General features: G+C 41.0%; 1 protein-coding gene across 1 annotated transcript in view; it reads right to left on the reverse strand.

Moving 5' to 3' along the window:
- The window catches only part of DNAH7 (dynein axonemal heavy chain 7), a 253,007-nt gene extending 237,945 nt beyond the window's left edge, over positions 1 to 15,062 (reverse strand). The window contains exons 1-3 of the mRNA XM_058664751.1: positions 14,947 to 15,062; positions 5,190 to 5,272; positions 1,315 to 1,377 (exon numbers count right to left, since the gene is read on the reverse strand). Of these exons, the coding sequence (XP_058520734.1) occupies positions 1,315 to 1,377; positions 5,190 to 5,267 (141 nt within the window). The 5' untranslated portion in view covers positions 5,268 to 5,272; positions 14,947 to 15,062. The remainder of the gene's footprint in view (positions 1 to 1,314; positions 1,378 to 5,189; positions 5,273 to 14,946) is intronic.
- Between the last annotated feature and the right edge of the window lie 480 nt (positions 15,063 to 15,542).

The raw sequence follows: 15,542 nt of genomic DNA on the forward strand, positions 1-15,542 counted from the left end.
GAGTTTTTAAAATATATCCCAATGGTTGGCATGTAGGATAGTGGGTTAAGTCACTGCATACAGCACCAGCGTCCCATATGGGAGCTGATTTGCATCTCAGCTGCTCCACTTCTGATCCAGCTCCCTGCTAATGGCGTGGGGAAAGTGGGAGGGATGAGCCAAGTGCTTGGGCCCCTACTCCCAATGGGAGGCACAAGGAACTCCCTACTCCTGGGTACCACCTGGCCCCAACCCGGTGGTTGCAGCCTTTTGAGGACTGATTTAATGAAAAGAAGATTTCTCTCTGTCTTTCCCTCTCTCACTGTAACTCTGCATTTCAGATAAATAAAATTTTATATATATATATATATACACAATATACATATTATAAATATTTTTTTCCAAAGTAAATAAAGATTTAGATTAACCTTAAAAACATTACTCAGTGAAATAAGTCAGACACAATAAGGAAAAACATTACATGTTTTCACTTAAATAAGGTGCCTAGATTAGGCAAACACACAAAGGCAAAAAGTAGAACTTCAGGTGTGTGTGTGTGTGTGTGGGTGGGTGTGGTGTGTTGGGAGAGGATGAATGGAGAGTTGAATCAGTTGATGAACAGTGCCTGGCTATGATGGCTACAGTACAGTATGAATGCACCAACTATAAACTTTAATTGTTAAAAAGATAACCTTTCTATTATATGCATGTTATCACAATGTTTTCAAAAATGAGGCAATGCAATGCCACTGAAATGTAACTTTTGAGTGCAACTCAGTGACAGTAAACTCAACATAATTACTAGGCAATAAATCTCAATACAGGAAAAGTTGTCCAGCACTCTCAACTGTCAGTGTCGACTCATGGCCACGGAACAATGAGGACATACAGTCAAGACAATGAGAATGGGTGGCAAGATGATGAAATCTCTTCCAGCACAACACTGTGATGCTGGGAAACTCTACTGGTTTTCAAACTCAGAATTCGAGCCTCAGAACAAGACATGGCTCTTCAAAGGTCACAGAGCAATGTGACAGAACTCAAACCCAAACTCTGATTTCCCATGTCCCACACTAAAATGTCTTCTGCTGGTCCATTTTGGTAATCCTTTCACTTGAAGTACTCATGTTCCATAAATATCAGACAATTAAAGCTTAGTTCTTCTAATGAGATAGCAATGTTTCATAATACAATTCATAAAATTTCTCCATTAGTTAAAGAATGACACAGCACAATATTGAAAATCAGAAACCCACTTATTTTCAGGTTTGAAAATTAATGATAAACATTCTTCAAAAGGCCCAAGACTTCAATAAGAATGTGTAGGTAAATTACCATAGAAAGCCGAGGTAAAACTTTGGCTGGTGCTTTGGATTTTTCTTTGCCAGCTGATTTACCCTGCATGAAAAGGAAAATAACTTTTTATTACATTAATGCTAAGATTGTTTGTTTCCACTTAAATCAGATTTTATAGTTTCTACTATGAAGTACATACAAGCATATTCACTCTTTACTGTTTTTACATTCTCACATGCACCTTAAATTTCTTTCTTTAGAACAAAGACATAAAGGAGTTCTTATCAAAAAGCTTTCAAATGTGTGTAAAGCCTTTTTTTTTCTTCATGACAATTTCTTCTGAGAATCTGAGCCTCATTAGAGACTGGGGCTTAATCAGCTCTACTCTCGCTACTACTAAAATATCAGTTTTTTCTGTATTGATAAACCACAATGGTCCAATCGCACTGCATTCAGACTAATGCCACCTCAGTTCCACAAATAACAGCCAGAGTTTTCAGTAGCACCTCAACAAAAAAGTGCCGTTACCTTCTTAACAGCAGAGCAGAGTTCCCCCAGAAGAATTTCACCTAAGCTAGAGTAAGTGCTGTGGACAAGTGTTCCCAATGACATAGCTGTAAGATGACCACAGACTGCCTGACCACACCAGACTTCACCTGAGCAAGGAGTACTCTTGGCTGGTGACTTCACTGAGATTTGGAGGTGTGTGCCAATATTAACTACCCTAACAGAGCCAGCAACATGCCCTTTTATCTTCCCATTTAAAAACTGTCCATTTCTTCAAGGCTGAGGTTAAACGAAAGTTTAAATTTTATTTTTTATTGCCAACTGCAGGTTATCCTGCTTGTAGAACTGTTTTAGCATATAAACAATTCCTGAAAGTATGCAACAAAAAGAAGGGATGGATGAAGGGAGGGAGAAGAGGGAAGCATGAGAGGGAGGGGGGAAGAAGAATTAGGATTTTAGGGATGGAAAGCAGGGGTGAGGGAAAAAGGAAAGGAAGAGAGGGAGGGAAGATTGTACTGAACTTCAGGAAGTACTTCCCAAAGCATAAGCAGCAGGTTAGTGAACGTTTCCTATATACCCCAAACAGCTGTGTTTTCTACAATTCTCAATGGACTACCTAATGTCAAGGAAAACATATTCTCAAAGTTGAACTTTTCTATGTCAGGAGTCTAACAAATTTTTAACAAAACTTGATAAAACCACAATTCTATATGATAAGAAGAAAGTCCCTTGAATGTACCATATGTGTCCCAAAATAGCAATACAAGGATACAGAGGCAATTTAAATAACATATATAATAATGATACCTCTACAAATGTCCAATATATTTGTTCAGCTGCCACCTTTTTCTCAACCCAACTATAACCTGACTTCTGAGGATGCCCACTCCACTTGTAGAACGATTTCCCCCCACCTTTCTATCAATGCTCTTGGTAAAGAGTGGGATTTTAAAGTTTTCTTCTTACACAATAGTGAGAACATCATTTTGTAGATTTTTAAAAGATGCATTTATTTGTTTGAAAGGCAGTTACAGAGAGAGACACATACAAAAAGACCGTGAGAGAATCTTCCATCTGCTGGTTCACTCCACACATATGGCCCCAGTGGCCAGAGCTGAGCTGGTCTGAAGCCAAGAGCTTCTTTTGCATCTCCCAGGTGAATGCAGGAGCCCAAGCACTTGCACTATCCTCTGCTAATTTCCCAGACACATTAGCAGCAAGCTTGATTAAAAGTAGAGCAGCCAGAACTCGCATCGGCACCAGCATGGGATGCCAGTGCCACAAGCAGTGGTTTTATGCACTACACGACAGCGCTTGTGCTGTAGATTATTTTATAAATAGTGGTTCTCTTACTAACCAAGAAGACCAGCCATAGGTAAACCAAAATAACATGTAATTAACTTGAAGAAAATGCTTCCTGCTGGGAATCCCCATTGCCACAGCACATGACTCTTGGAAATAGCTCATTCTGTCCACACACATGAACTGTCAAAAGATTGTGGAGTTAATGCCCCAGGAGCCTGTAAGAAGACAGGTGGGGGATACAGGCTATTCCTGAATCCTCCCCAGGTAGTGTAAATTATGTTCATGCGATCCTCCCATTTGTCAATTTGACTACCAGCATTTTGGTGCAAGTGGGTAAAGCTGTCCATCGTGATACAAGCGTCCAACATGGTCACTGATTCATATCCCACCTGCCCCACTTCCAACTGAAGTCCTGTTAATGGCCTGAAAAAAGTAGTGGAAGATGATTCAAGTGTTTGAACCCCTAATACCCACATAGAAGACACAGATAATTTTCTTGGCTCCTGGCTTCAGCCAAGTCTAGCCCTGGCTGTTGTAACCATGCGGGAAATGAATTAGCAGACATAAGATCTCTCTGTCTCTTCCTCTCCCTCTCTCTCTCTGCAAGTCCAACTTTCAAATAAATAAATAAATAAACATATAAATCATTTTACTTATAAAACTAAATCAGTTTTTAAAATAATTAAAATATAATTTTTATTTCAAAATAATTAAAATTCAAGAATACAAAAATGGAAAAATATACAGAAATGTAAGAGTAAATAGTTCTAGATCAACCAAAGCAGTTTAGATAATTACACACCTTTTTCTTCCCAGCCACTGACTATTCATGCAGTAAATCACACTGAGATGAAAATTGGCAATTTACAAAACGTCTATTTCATTTCCTTTTTTTTGACTTAACTAGAAAACTTAAGGTGGTTATTTACAGAATTGTTAAATGAGTCTGTGATTCTATTCTATAGAATTTGTTTAGTAATCTTGACATTATTATAGCAGCTTCTCCATTAAAACACACATTTTGAAATGCTCAACAACACTAACTTAACATTTTATTGAAGTTTTACAAGCTGAAAGAATTTGACTTCAAATTATCGAGAACTGTCTATATGCTGCAATGTATAAATTCCATTATACAGTTGTTTTGAGCATTTAACATGTATTGCAGGACAAATAAAGTCTGCATTGCAATTACTCTTTTTTTTTTTAAAAGATTTATCCTTTTTCACTAAAAGTCAGATCAACAAAGAGGAAAGACTGAAAGAACCTCCATCTGCTGGCCCACCCCCCCAAGTGGCCACAATAGCCAGAAGTGAGCCAATCCAAAGTCAGGAGCCAGGAGCTTCTTCTGGGTCTCCCATGGGGGTACAGTGTCCCAAGACTTTGGGCCATGCTCTACTGCTCTCCCAGGCTGCAAGCAGGGAGCTGGATGTGAAGTGGGGCATCTGGGACATGAACTGGCACCCACACGGGATCCTGCTGCCTGCAAGGAGAGAACTTTAGCCTTAAACTCAACTTTTAGGTGTCACATGAGTGAGTGGCATAAAACTCAAAATTACTAGGCAGTAATTATTACAGCAAATGAAAATTTGTCTAATATTTTATGAGCTGAAAGTATCTACTTGTGGCAACAGGACAGTGGTAGTTTATATCCAAACAGTGAGAATGGATGGCAACATCTAAGAACTGTTGTAGCGCAGCTCTGTGCTGCAGGAAGAGCCATCTTCTCTGAGATCATCAAGTTAACTCTCCCAGTTTTCAAACTGAATTGGAGGCTCAGAGCAGGTAGTGAGTCCCCAGAGGTCACATTGCCAGGTGACAAACTCACTTCCTGGCTCCTACCCTGAAATTTCATCTGCTGTTGCATCTTGGCAATTATTTCATTCAGAGTATTCATTCTATAAGTACTAGACAATTATAGTTTACAGTGATTTTAATGATAGTAATTTTTCATTCTATGCACACCTCACAGATTTTCTCCATTAGAAAAGAATCAAATGGAGCACAAAATTCAAAATCAGAAGGCATTTCCAAGTTTTAAAAACCAGTAAACAACACCATTATTAAAAGCAATAAAGTAAAATGTCACATTAGTAACTTACCGTAGATGATGGTGGTACAAATCGGACTAGTGCCTTGGATTTATCTTTACTGCCTGATTTATCCTGCATAAAAAACATCAATGCTAAAATTGATTTAATCAGTCAAATCCTGAAGTGCTTGCTATAAAGCAAAGCCTATATAACCTAGAAGTATTTTAAAATAGACCATGTATAATTCAATCTTGCATACAGAAAATCCTAAGTAATTCACCAAGAAACTATTGGAATTGAAGAATGAATCCAGCAAGGTTATAGGCTACAACATTAAGACACCAAAATGAGGAAAGAAGAATCGGAAATTGAAATAAACAATGGCACCTACAATGCATGAAAAGCAAAAAAAAGAGTTAAGAATAAACAACTGAGGTGCAAGACTTCCACACTGAAGCCTATAACACTCAAAGGAATCAAGCAATACTTCAAAAATTTAAAACATTCCATGTCAATGGCTTGGAAGATGAATACTGTGAAGATGCAATATTCTTTACAAATTAACCAAATTTCTGTCAAAATTTTAGCTTATTTTTGTTGAAGCTAGCAAGTTAATCAGAAAATGCACAAGGAAAATTATGCAACTCAGAACAGCCAGAAACTCTCACAAAAGAACAAAGCTGGCAGACTCACATTTTCAGATTTCATGAGTTATTACAAAATTAAATAACAAATGCTTCAATGTACTGGCATAAGGAAAAATATACAGATCAAAGGAATAGAATTTGGAGCTCAGCAACAAACCCCTAAGTTTATGGACATCTTGGGTTTTTGGCAAGTGCACCACAAAAAGTCTATGAGGAATCAGTTCTATCTTCTAAAGGCCTATTTGAATCTAAAGCTTATTCAGGCCCATCTCCTTTCTCCATGGCTAAAATCTCTGGTGTTTTTCCTTCTCAGAATCATCCACTTAATAGAATGATAATGTATGCGGGTTCATATGTACTTCAGTAGCAGGGGTACCACTCGTACTTTCTGCCAGAACCTTTGAGAAAAGAGCTTCAGCCTTCTTGAAGTAGAGTGTAATTCCATGGAGGGAACTTCATTTAGATAAGCAAGTATCTCTGTTGATAATGATAGCAATGGTTTTGATTGATAAAGCAGAAAATATGAGTTGAGTTTTCAGGCAGTTGACGATGATTGCCTCCTGGCTCCGAACCTATGCAGTTTCTCCTCCTGGATATCTGACAAGACTGTAAAACACGTTCTCATTGCCCACTGATACAACATTACAAAGGATTCCAAGAAACACCATGAAGAGGAGCTTCCAGCTGATTCAAGGACCTGATTCAAGGGTGTGGCTGCCAGCGGTCAGCATCTTTGCCAGTTGGCACCTGCCCAGCTAACACAACAGCAGGCAACCTTCAAGTTTCACTGGCAACCCAGGGCATCATTTTCATCTCCCCATTCAGACCTACAAGACCCCAGTAAATCTCTGCTGCCCATCGGCCATGTCATCCTATCTCCACCCAGGTCTGAGCTAAGCTGTGGGAAATGGACAGCTCTTCAAAGCTTTCTTGTTGTACCTCCAGGGAGAGGATGCTCCATACATCTGCTAGTCCTCCATTCCTACAGCTGTCCAAAGCCATCCACCAGCCCCTGCAGCTGTGGTTCATCTAAAGCGAAACATATCTAAAAACAGATTTTGAATGCTTAGTAGAAAACAGAAAGTATGTACATGAATGCATTATATTAGTTTGCTAGTGCTGCCTAACAATAGAAATCTGTATCTCGCAGTCTGAGATCAAGCTGTTAGCAGAGCTGGCTTCCCCTATCACCTGGACTTGTCAATGGCTGTCTTTCTCTGTGTTTTCCTACTATTCGCCTTCTGTCAAATCTCCCCTTCTAATGAAGGCACGGATTACACTGGATGAGAGCCCATCATGATCACATCCCATCATGGATCAGAGCCCATCATTTCAGGTTAATTGAATCACATCCTTTAAAATCTCTTATCTCAAACTGCATTCACATTCTGATGTCCTGGGGATTAAGACTTCAAAATATGAATTAAGAGGTGGGAGTGGTGCAATTCAAATACTAACACCCATGAATCCTTATTTTCAGTACAGGACATTTTGATTGCATTTTGTGACAAACACTGCTCTAAGGCAATTACATCTCATTTAATTATTGAGATGCTAAAAAGAAACCAACGATATTTTTTAGCTGAAATTGAGAATTCTAAAAGCTCTTTCACATAGTGATGTGCTACTACTGGGCTTATTGTATAGATGAGAATTTCTTTCTTTATGATGTGTTATTTTTCCCACCCAGTGTATAATCAAGTCAATATTAAAGTTGCTAAATGAAGATAAATTACTTGCATCAGAACATTCTACAAAAACTCCACTCAGTCTCTCTATTATCATCCCAATTTTCTTCTACAAAACAATGAAAAGTCTATTTCAGTATGGCAGCCGTTAAGTACTCTCTCTCTGTCCTCTTAGCTTCAGATTTTTCTGGTTGTCTTTCATGCTCCGTGTTTACCCCAGATGTGCTGAGTTGGTATTCACTCTCATTATGCTGATTAGGATTTAATGAACTTCTCATTCGTCTACTAAAAGGCATTGTTTTTGCTGGTGTAATTTGAAACTTTCTCTCATGCATCATTTTTCCTTCGCTATGCATTCTTTTCGCCTGTACATAACTATTTTATAACAATTGCAATCTGAAACAATCTTAATTCTACATTCCTTCCAGCTGCAGTTCCATGTCTCTGCTCCCAGCTTCTTCGGAACGCTCTCCAGTGAGATTTTCTTTGCTCGCACAGCACCCACAACCACAGCTCTGATTACCCCAATGCCAAATCCTGTGGTGAACTCTGGGCTTCCATTTCATTCAGCCCCTTAGCAGCATTTTTACACAAGTGATCACTATCTTTCTGAATATTGTCTTCACTCAATTTTTAGAAGAGCCCTGTTTTTTAATGTTACTTTTACCCCAATGGACACTTTTTCTAATTTTCCCTTGCCAATTCCTTTTTCTTTCTTAAAAATGTATATCATTACAAACAAAAACTGTATATAATTACAGTGTACCACGTAGTGATTTGATATGTAAATACACTGTGGAATGTTAAATCAAGCTAAACAGCATTGGCACTATCTCATAGAATGATTATTTTACAGTGAGACTTCAGATCTATCCTCACAGTAATTTCCTACTTTATTTTAAGACTTTTATTATGAAGTATAAATTGCCTCAGACATTGTGAATAAACATTTAAGAAATAAATCCAAGAATATTATACTTTGGGTATACAGGTACCCAAATCTTAGCCAAAGAAATAAACTGTTCACAAAAGAAACGAAGGTCCTGGAGTATCTCATTACATGGCTGCCTTTACCTTAGGTAAATCCGGGTATTTCGCATTCTTACACATTTCTTGAGGAACAGTTAATTTTATCTTCATTTTACATGTTTACATGTATGAAATATTCTGCTGTAAATATGTATTCCACTAAAGAAAGTAAAGACAGTAAATGCTATTGTTTTTAGAACCAAGGAGAGATGGTGAAAATCAGCTTCCACTTAGGAACCTGCATACAACGGTCTCCCATCAGCAGCTCCACAAGCCTGCCCAGCTGTCCCTTGGGGTCTCCCATCCAAGATCTAGCCAGCCAGGAGCCAGAAAGAACTCTTTCAGTTCCTCTTGTGCTAAAACAATTTTCATTGTTATTGTGTGTGTGTATGTGTGTGTGTGTGTGTATGGAGAGAGTATAAATGTATATATAGTATAGATATATATACACAAACATATATTTTGTGTATATATATTGTATAAACATGTAAATATATATATATATACACACATTGTTAGTAACTGTAGTCACCATTGTGCACAACACATCTCTTTAATGCATTCCTCCTGTTCCTTCCCATTTTTTGATCTTCATTTGACAGGCATCCTTCAGTCCTAAGTATATCCTTCCTAACTGAACCCAAATATTTTAAAAACCATGCATATACTAAAATCTTCCAAATTCCTCCATCTAGAACCTTCACCCTAAATTCCTGAGTCCTGCATCTGACATTTTGATTTAGTATGTCCATGCAGAAGTCTAATAGACACTTCCAATTTAACATGTTCAAAATGTTGCTTGGTTAATAAATATCTACACATCCACAACTTCCTATTTTCTTGAACTCAGAAAATAGCATCACATTAACACTGCATTTCAAGATAAAATTCCTTTTGGTATACACGGACTTTGAAAAAAAAAAAGATTTACTAATTTATTTGAAAGGCAGAGCCATAGAGAAAGAGAGAAAGAAGGAAAGAGTTCTTTCATCCACTGGGTGACTTCCCAAATGGCCACAACTGCCAGGGTTGGGACAAGGCCACAGCCAGGACCCAGGACTTTCTTCCAGGTCCCCCACATGGTTGTAGCAGCCCAAGGACTTGGCCATCCTCTGTTTTTCCCAAGTCATTAACAGGGAGTTGTACTGGAAGTTGAGCAGCCTATATAGGATGCCGGTGCTGCAAGCAGCAGTTTAACCCACCACATTCCTGTGCTGGCCCCTACTCCAGTACTTAGTCAATCTTTACTCTTTTTTACTCACTTTTTATTGGAAAGACAGCATTGCAGAAAGAAGAGATAAAAAGATCTTCCATCTGTTGCTTCACTCCCCAAAGGGCCACACCACCAGAGCTGAGTCAACCTGAAGCCAGAGGCTGCTGCTTCTGACATGGGTGCAGGGTCAAAGTCTTTGGGCCATGCTCTACTGCATTCTCAGACCAAAAGCACAGAGCTGGATGGGAAGTAGAGCAGCCAGGACATGAACCAGCACCCCTTTTGGGATCTGAGTGCTTGCAGGGAGAGGACTAGCCAATTAAGTCATTGTGCCAGGCCCATCCACATCATGCATTTAATACCTTTATCAAATCCTTTGACTTCTACCTACAATATATATTTAGAAAACCAGACTTCTCACAATATCCATAAACACAACCTTGGCCTAAGGAGGTGGAGAAAGAGAGAGAGAAAGTGGACAAAGAACAGGAAAAAGGGAGAAATAGTCCTGATGTACCATGCATTCCTTAAATACTTGAATCTCTAACTCTATTCCTACATCTATCCTTTTGGCTTTCCCAGTTAAGTAAACAAACAAAATTCTCGAATTTATTGGCATTTGAATCTCACTATTGCAACAGAAAAGAGCCTCTACCCTTCCTGATCAGTTTCATTGACATAAAATATACATGTGAATAATCTGCATGGTGTCTTGATGACTTAACCTCCTCATCCGTAACTTCTTCTACTTCATCTCTGTTTCCCACTCCCATGACATTCCCTCTCAATTATCAACAGATAGGGCACCACTTGGGAAATCCTGATGTTAAATATTCTGCTAGCAGTATATACTTTGCTTTCAGCAAGGATGATCTTGGCACCATACTCAATGCTATAGTCTTTCTTCTATCTCCATTGAGATCTCCATATCTGATTCTAACCCTTTCTCATTATCCATTTACTCCCTGTCACCTTCTCCTCCTTGCCCAGCATAGATCCAACGACCGAAACTACACTCTCAAATACTCTTGGTTCCATCTCATACATTTGCCAACTACAATCCATTGCCATTCACTATTCACCTTCTCCATGTTAGTACCAAGGGAAGTAGGTGCATATCGTTGTAGAAAAAGCACATCACGGGCCCGGTGACGTGGCCTAGCGGCTAAAGTCCTCGCCTTGAACGCACCGGGATCCCATATGGGCGCCGGTTCTAATCCCGGCAGCTCCACTTCCCATCCAGATCCCTGCTTGTGGCCTGGGAAAGCAGTTGAGGATGGCCCAAAGCTTTGGGACCCTGCATCCACGTGGGAGACCCGGAAGAGGTTCCTGGTTCCCGGCATCGGATAGGCGCGCACCGGCCGTTGCGGCTCACTTGGGGAGTGAATCATCGGATGGAAGATCTTCCTCTCTGTCTCTCCTCCTCTCTGTATATCTGACTTTGTAATAAAAATAAATCTTTAAAAAAAAAAAAAAAAAGAAAAGAAAAAGCACATCACAAACCAACCCTACCAGATTGACAAGAAGTTCACAATTCACCCAAATTCAGAAAAGTTTACTCTTCCACTTTTTGGTTTGAATCATTATCCCCCAAATTTCTCCTATATCATTTTAATTCCTCAAAATAGCTTCAGTTTTCTATAAGCAAAGCTACAAATGTGCTTGTACCCATGTTAATTTTATCTTGCATCAACAAGCAGTGAAAACTCTGCCCCAGCACAATCCCTTGGTCATTTGCAACTCCCTTCCCCTTTCCTGAAATACCAAGACCTTCTCTTTACCTGAACTTTGTCACCAACCTTCAAATACGTTTTTTTTTTTAAATTTTATTTATGTATTTGAAAGGCAGGGAGAGAGCGAGCGATTTCTGTCCACTGTTTCACTCCCCACGTGTCCACACACACAGCTAAGGCTGGGTCAGCACAAATCCAGGAGTCCAGAACTCCATCCAAGTTTCCCACATGGGTGGCAGGGACCCAGTTACTTGAGCCATCAGTCACTGCCTCCAACGGTACACACAGGAGGAAGCTAGGATTGGAGGCAGAGCTGAGACCAATTCAGGCACTCAGGTAAGAGACGTGGGCTCTGCAGGTGTTATCTTTATCACTGTGTCAAATGCCCAACCCGGCTTTTCAATTTAAAGAAAACCTTAATTATACTTCCCAATCCAGTTGTGAAATAATTTTTAAATTTTGCTTGAAGGACAGAGAGACAGATTTCCCATGCATTAGATGAAGCCTGCATCTAATTACAATAATTATAATAATTTTCTATGATGATTTTGCTGTGAATGCCCCAATTCAAATCACCACCCTCTTACTTATTCTCCGTGCCTGGCCTGAAAGGTTAAATTCTGTGTCTGAGCATTACCTGGGCGCTCCACACTCTGGTTTCTGATGAGGATTAACCAATGAGAAGCAACAAAAGGAGACTGACTAGCAGGAGGAAAGTGGCTCTAAGCCATCTATAGGCTGGTCCTGATGGTTATGATAGTGACCGCATTCTTCCAGGGCTCCGCTCCTGTCGGGGAGCTCCCATTCCAGTGCTCAGCCTCTCACCAGGCTGTGAGCATGGCGTGCAGCACAGTGCATCTGTCAGGAGCGGGAATGCTAACGACAACCAACGGATACTAATCCTCAGTGCCTCATCAGCCTTGTCGTGTCCCATAATCTTGACCATGAGTCTGCCAATGATCTTTTCATATATTTTTTCCCACTAAGTCTCTTGGACCGAACCATCTGTTTTCTGCTGAGATCCTGTCTCACACAATTTTGCATTCTGCAGTTAAAATTAATAGTCTAACACTTCCTTAAATAGTCTGGCTTCGTAGTTAGTTTTTACCTTGCTGATTTTCATCGGCCTGCCTACCAGAAGGGACATTTTTAACATGGGTACAAACCAAGTGTTAACCATTATGATCAAATGAGCAGAACATATAAACAAGTTTGATTACACCACCAGTCTACAGCCACACCACCCTGAACATGCCCGATCTTGACTGGTTACACCACCAATAACCTTTCAAAACTTAATCAGGTCAATTGAAATTGAGTTATCACTGTTAAAGTCATCAACAGACTTTCAGCCTCATATATATATACATATATATATATATATATATTTTGCACTGTGGACTTTTTAACACAAGACAGGAAAAAGATACAAGGAAGGAAAGCAGAGAAGGAACATCATATAAGTGCAAAATTACTTAATTTTGTTAATTAGAAAAAGTACTGGGGTAGAGACCAGCAAACAGCTTTTCCTTCTTCTCTGCCCATAATTTTTAGTGAATTTGTGGAGTTAGCTGGTCTCTGGACCTTTAAGCCTCTCAAAGGTTCTTCAACTAAAACTCAAAATGCCCCCAAGTTTTAATTAACTTTAAAAATAAAATTAACCATCAAAAATATGTATGTCTAACTTAACAACCCAGACTTCTATTCCTGAAAAATGTCATGTCACTTCTACCCCTCCACTAATGAGTATGTTAAATACCTTCTTCAAAAATATGATTTTACCACCTGTACAACTCCTCAAGCCAAATGAATACATAAGTAAATGTCACACAAAAATGGCATCTTCAAAAATTTAATCTGTTCTGTTTGCTTTGGGTGAAAATGCAAAAACTTCTATCCTTCTAAAAGGAAAACTGCACTTGAAATCAGCATAAGTCAAAGTATCAACATGAGGTTTAAAATTACTAATCAACCTAAACAGTGAGAGAGGGCCATCTGCTGGTTACAAGGTAGTATGTAGAAAATGAAAATCTAAATGTGCCCATCAACGTTTCAAGATCCCATTGCCTCTTCATAACCTGTTGCAAAAGAATGGGAAACACTGCGGGTGCTTTTTCCCAGTATCAATTTCAGGATGATTTAAGAAAACTTACAAATTAACTTACACTGGGTATTCAGTGGGTACTGTTTAATTTGTAGACGCGTCAATTATGAGAATTGTGAACAGCTATTCAGAAATCCCACCATAAATGTGATAATGGTGGGTCTTACATTTCAACAACACACCATAAGTTCAAGATTTGGTAATCAAGCAAAAAGCTCAACACATGCTGATGGTCACGACACACTACTGTTCTGAGACTCTGGTAACATCGCACAGAATCTCTGGTGAGACCTATTAAGCCACTGCTGAACTTTCAGTGGCTTCATCTAGGTGCTTTTGTAGTTGTTTTTCCTCATTCATTTGTGCTGTTCCCACTTTCTACTTGTCACGCCTTGGTGCACGGATTAACGGGTCTGCCTCTTAGTTCTGGGCTCATTATGTTACATTCAAAATGCTAAATTCACTTCTTGAGACTTCAAGTGCTAATTACCTGATTAATTAACGAACAGGGTCTTCACCTTTCCTTTTAGTCATCTACAACTCACTGCACAGGGGACTAAATCAACTTCTAACATAGTTTCCACAATAAACTCTAACTACTCCCAAGGGCGTCATGAAGCAGTGAGAAACAATTCCAGTTTAGTAGCGAAACAAAACAGCCAAGCAAATGCTACAGACTTAAAAAAAATAATAACTTTTCCAAGCAGAATGCTTTTCGCGTCCTTTCCAGTATCCATCACTTCGCTGTTTCCTAGCCAGCCAGCGTGATTCCCACGCTCAAAGCCCTTCCATTCTGTGCCAGGCTGGAGACGGAGCCTGGCAGCCCCTGGCTTCCTGCCAACCAAGGGAGGGACCCTGACTGAACTCCGTCTCCATCCTAACCTCAGTTTCTCCGCCTCTCAAGTGATTAATTTTTCCCCCTAAATGTAATTGATGATGTCCTACATTTTTTTCCTTTTCTTCACAGTGGAGTTCTCTCTTTTACATTAATTACTGCAACACGGCTCTTCAACTCCATCCACGGGCCACTGGGCACGTAGGAAAGCCTGTATGGCTTGGGAACTTCCCGGGAAGCTTGGAAAAGGTGTTGTGGTGGCCACTCTCTGTCTCCCCCGGCCAGCACGGCGGCCTGGCGCTCGCGGGGGGACAGCAGCGGGGTGGGGGGGACAGCGGCGGGGCGCCCCGCGAGACCGCCGCGCCTGGTTGTCATGACGACTCCCAGGTCGACTGGCCTGCGCTGGAACTTTGAAGGGCAGCGGCGGAAAGCGCCCTTCACCAGCCGGGCACTGGGGTTCAGGGGAGCGGCGCCCCGTGGTCCCCGCTGAGGGGTCGGGAGCGCCGGGGCCTCCCCCGCTCCCACGTGCAGGCCGAAGTGGCGGCGGAGGGGAGCCTGAGGGAAGCCGCCCTCTCACCTGCTCGCTGCTCATGGCTGCGAGGACTGGCCGACGCGCCGGCGGCTGCTGGACCAGAAAGGAGACGCCTCAGCCTCGACCGGCACACTCTCGGTTCGCACTGAGGCGCAGAGCAGCCTAACGTCCCCGAGCGTCCGTTGCTAAGCAACAGGCCCGCGCAGGCTCCACTTCCGGTTGCTGGTTGCTCCCGGAACTAGGCCCCCGGGGGCTGCCCTGGGCACTAGCAGGAAAGGTTCCCAGGGCCTGGCTTGGCGCCTCGGCTCCGGTGTGGTGGTGAAGTCCCTGTGCACGGGCAACAGCTGAGGCCCTGCCTTTGATTAGTAACCACTTTAACAGCTTTCGCGGCTTTTAACCCAGCTGTGCCTGGTGTGTGAGGGCGAGGAAATGAAATGGTTGCAAATTGGAACGGCTAATGTGGAGGAAGCGAAGGAAGAGAAGGCATGCAGAACTGGAGCCAGTAAGTGCCTTTGGTTTCACTATCTACATGCTTCCCCCGCACACCCTTCTGCTGACTTTCCACAGAGCAGAAAACTGTCCCCTGGGAAGAATACCCAAAAAAGAATCTCCAGAAACCCCTGTAACCGACCTCCACAGAC

The sequence above is a fragment of the Ochotona princeps genome, chromosome 5 (genome assembly GCF_030435755.1).
Source record: "Ochotona princeps isolate mOchPri1 chromosome 5, mOchPri1.hap1, whole genome shotgun sequence".
NCBI classification, from domain to species: Eukaryota; Metazoa; Chordata; class Mammalia; order Lagomorpha; family Ochotonidae; genus Ochotona; species Ochotona princeps.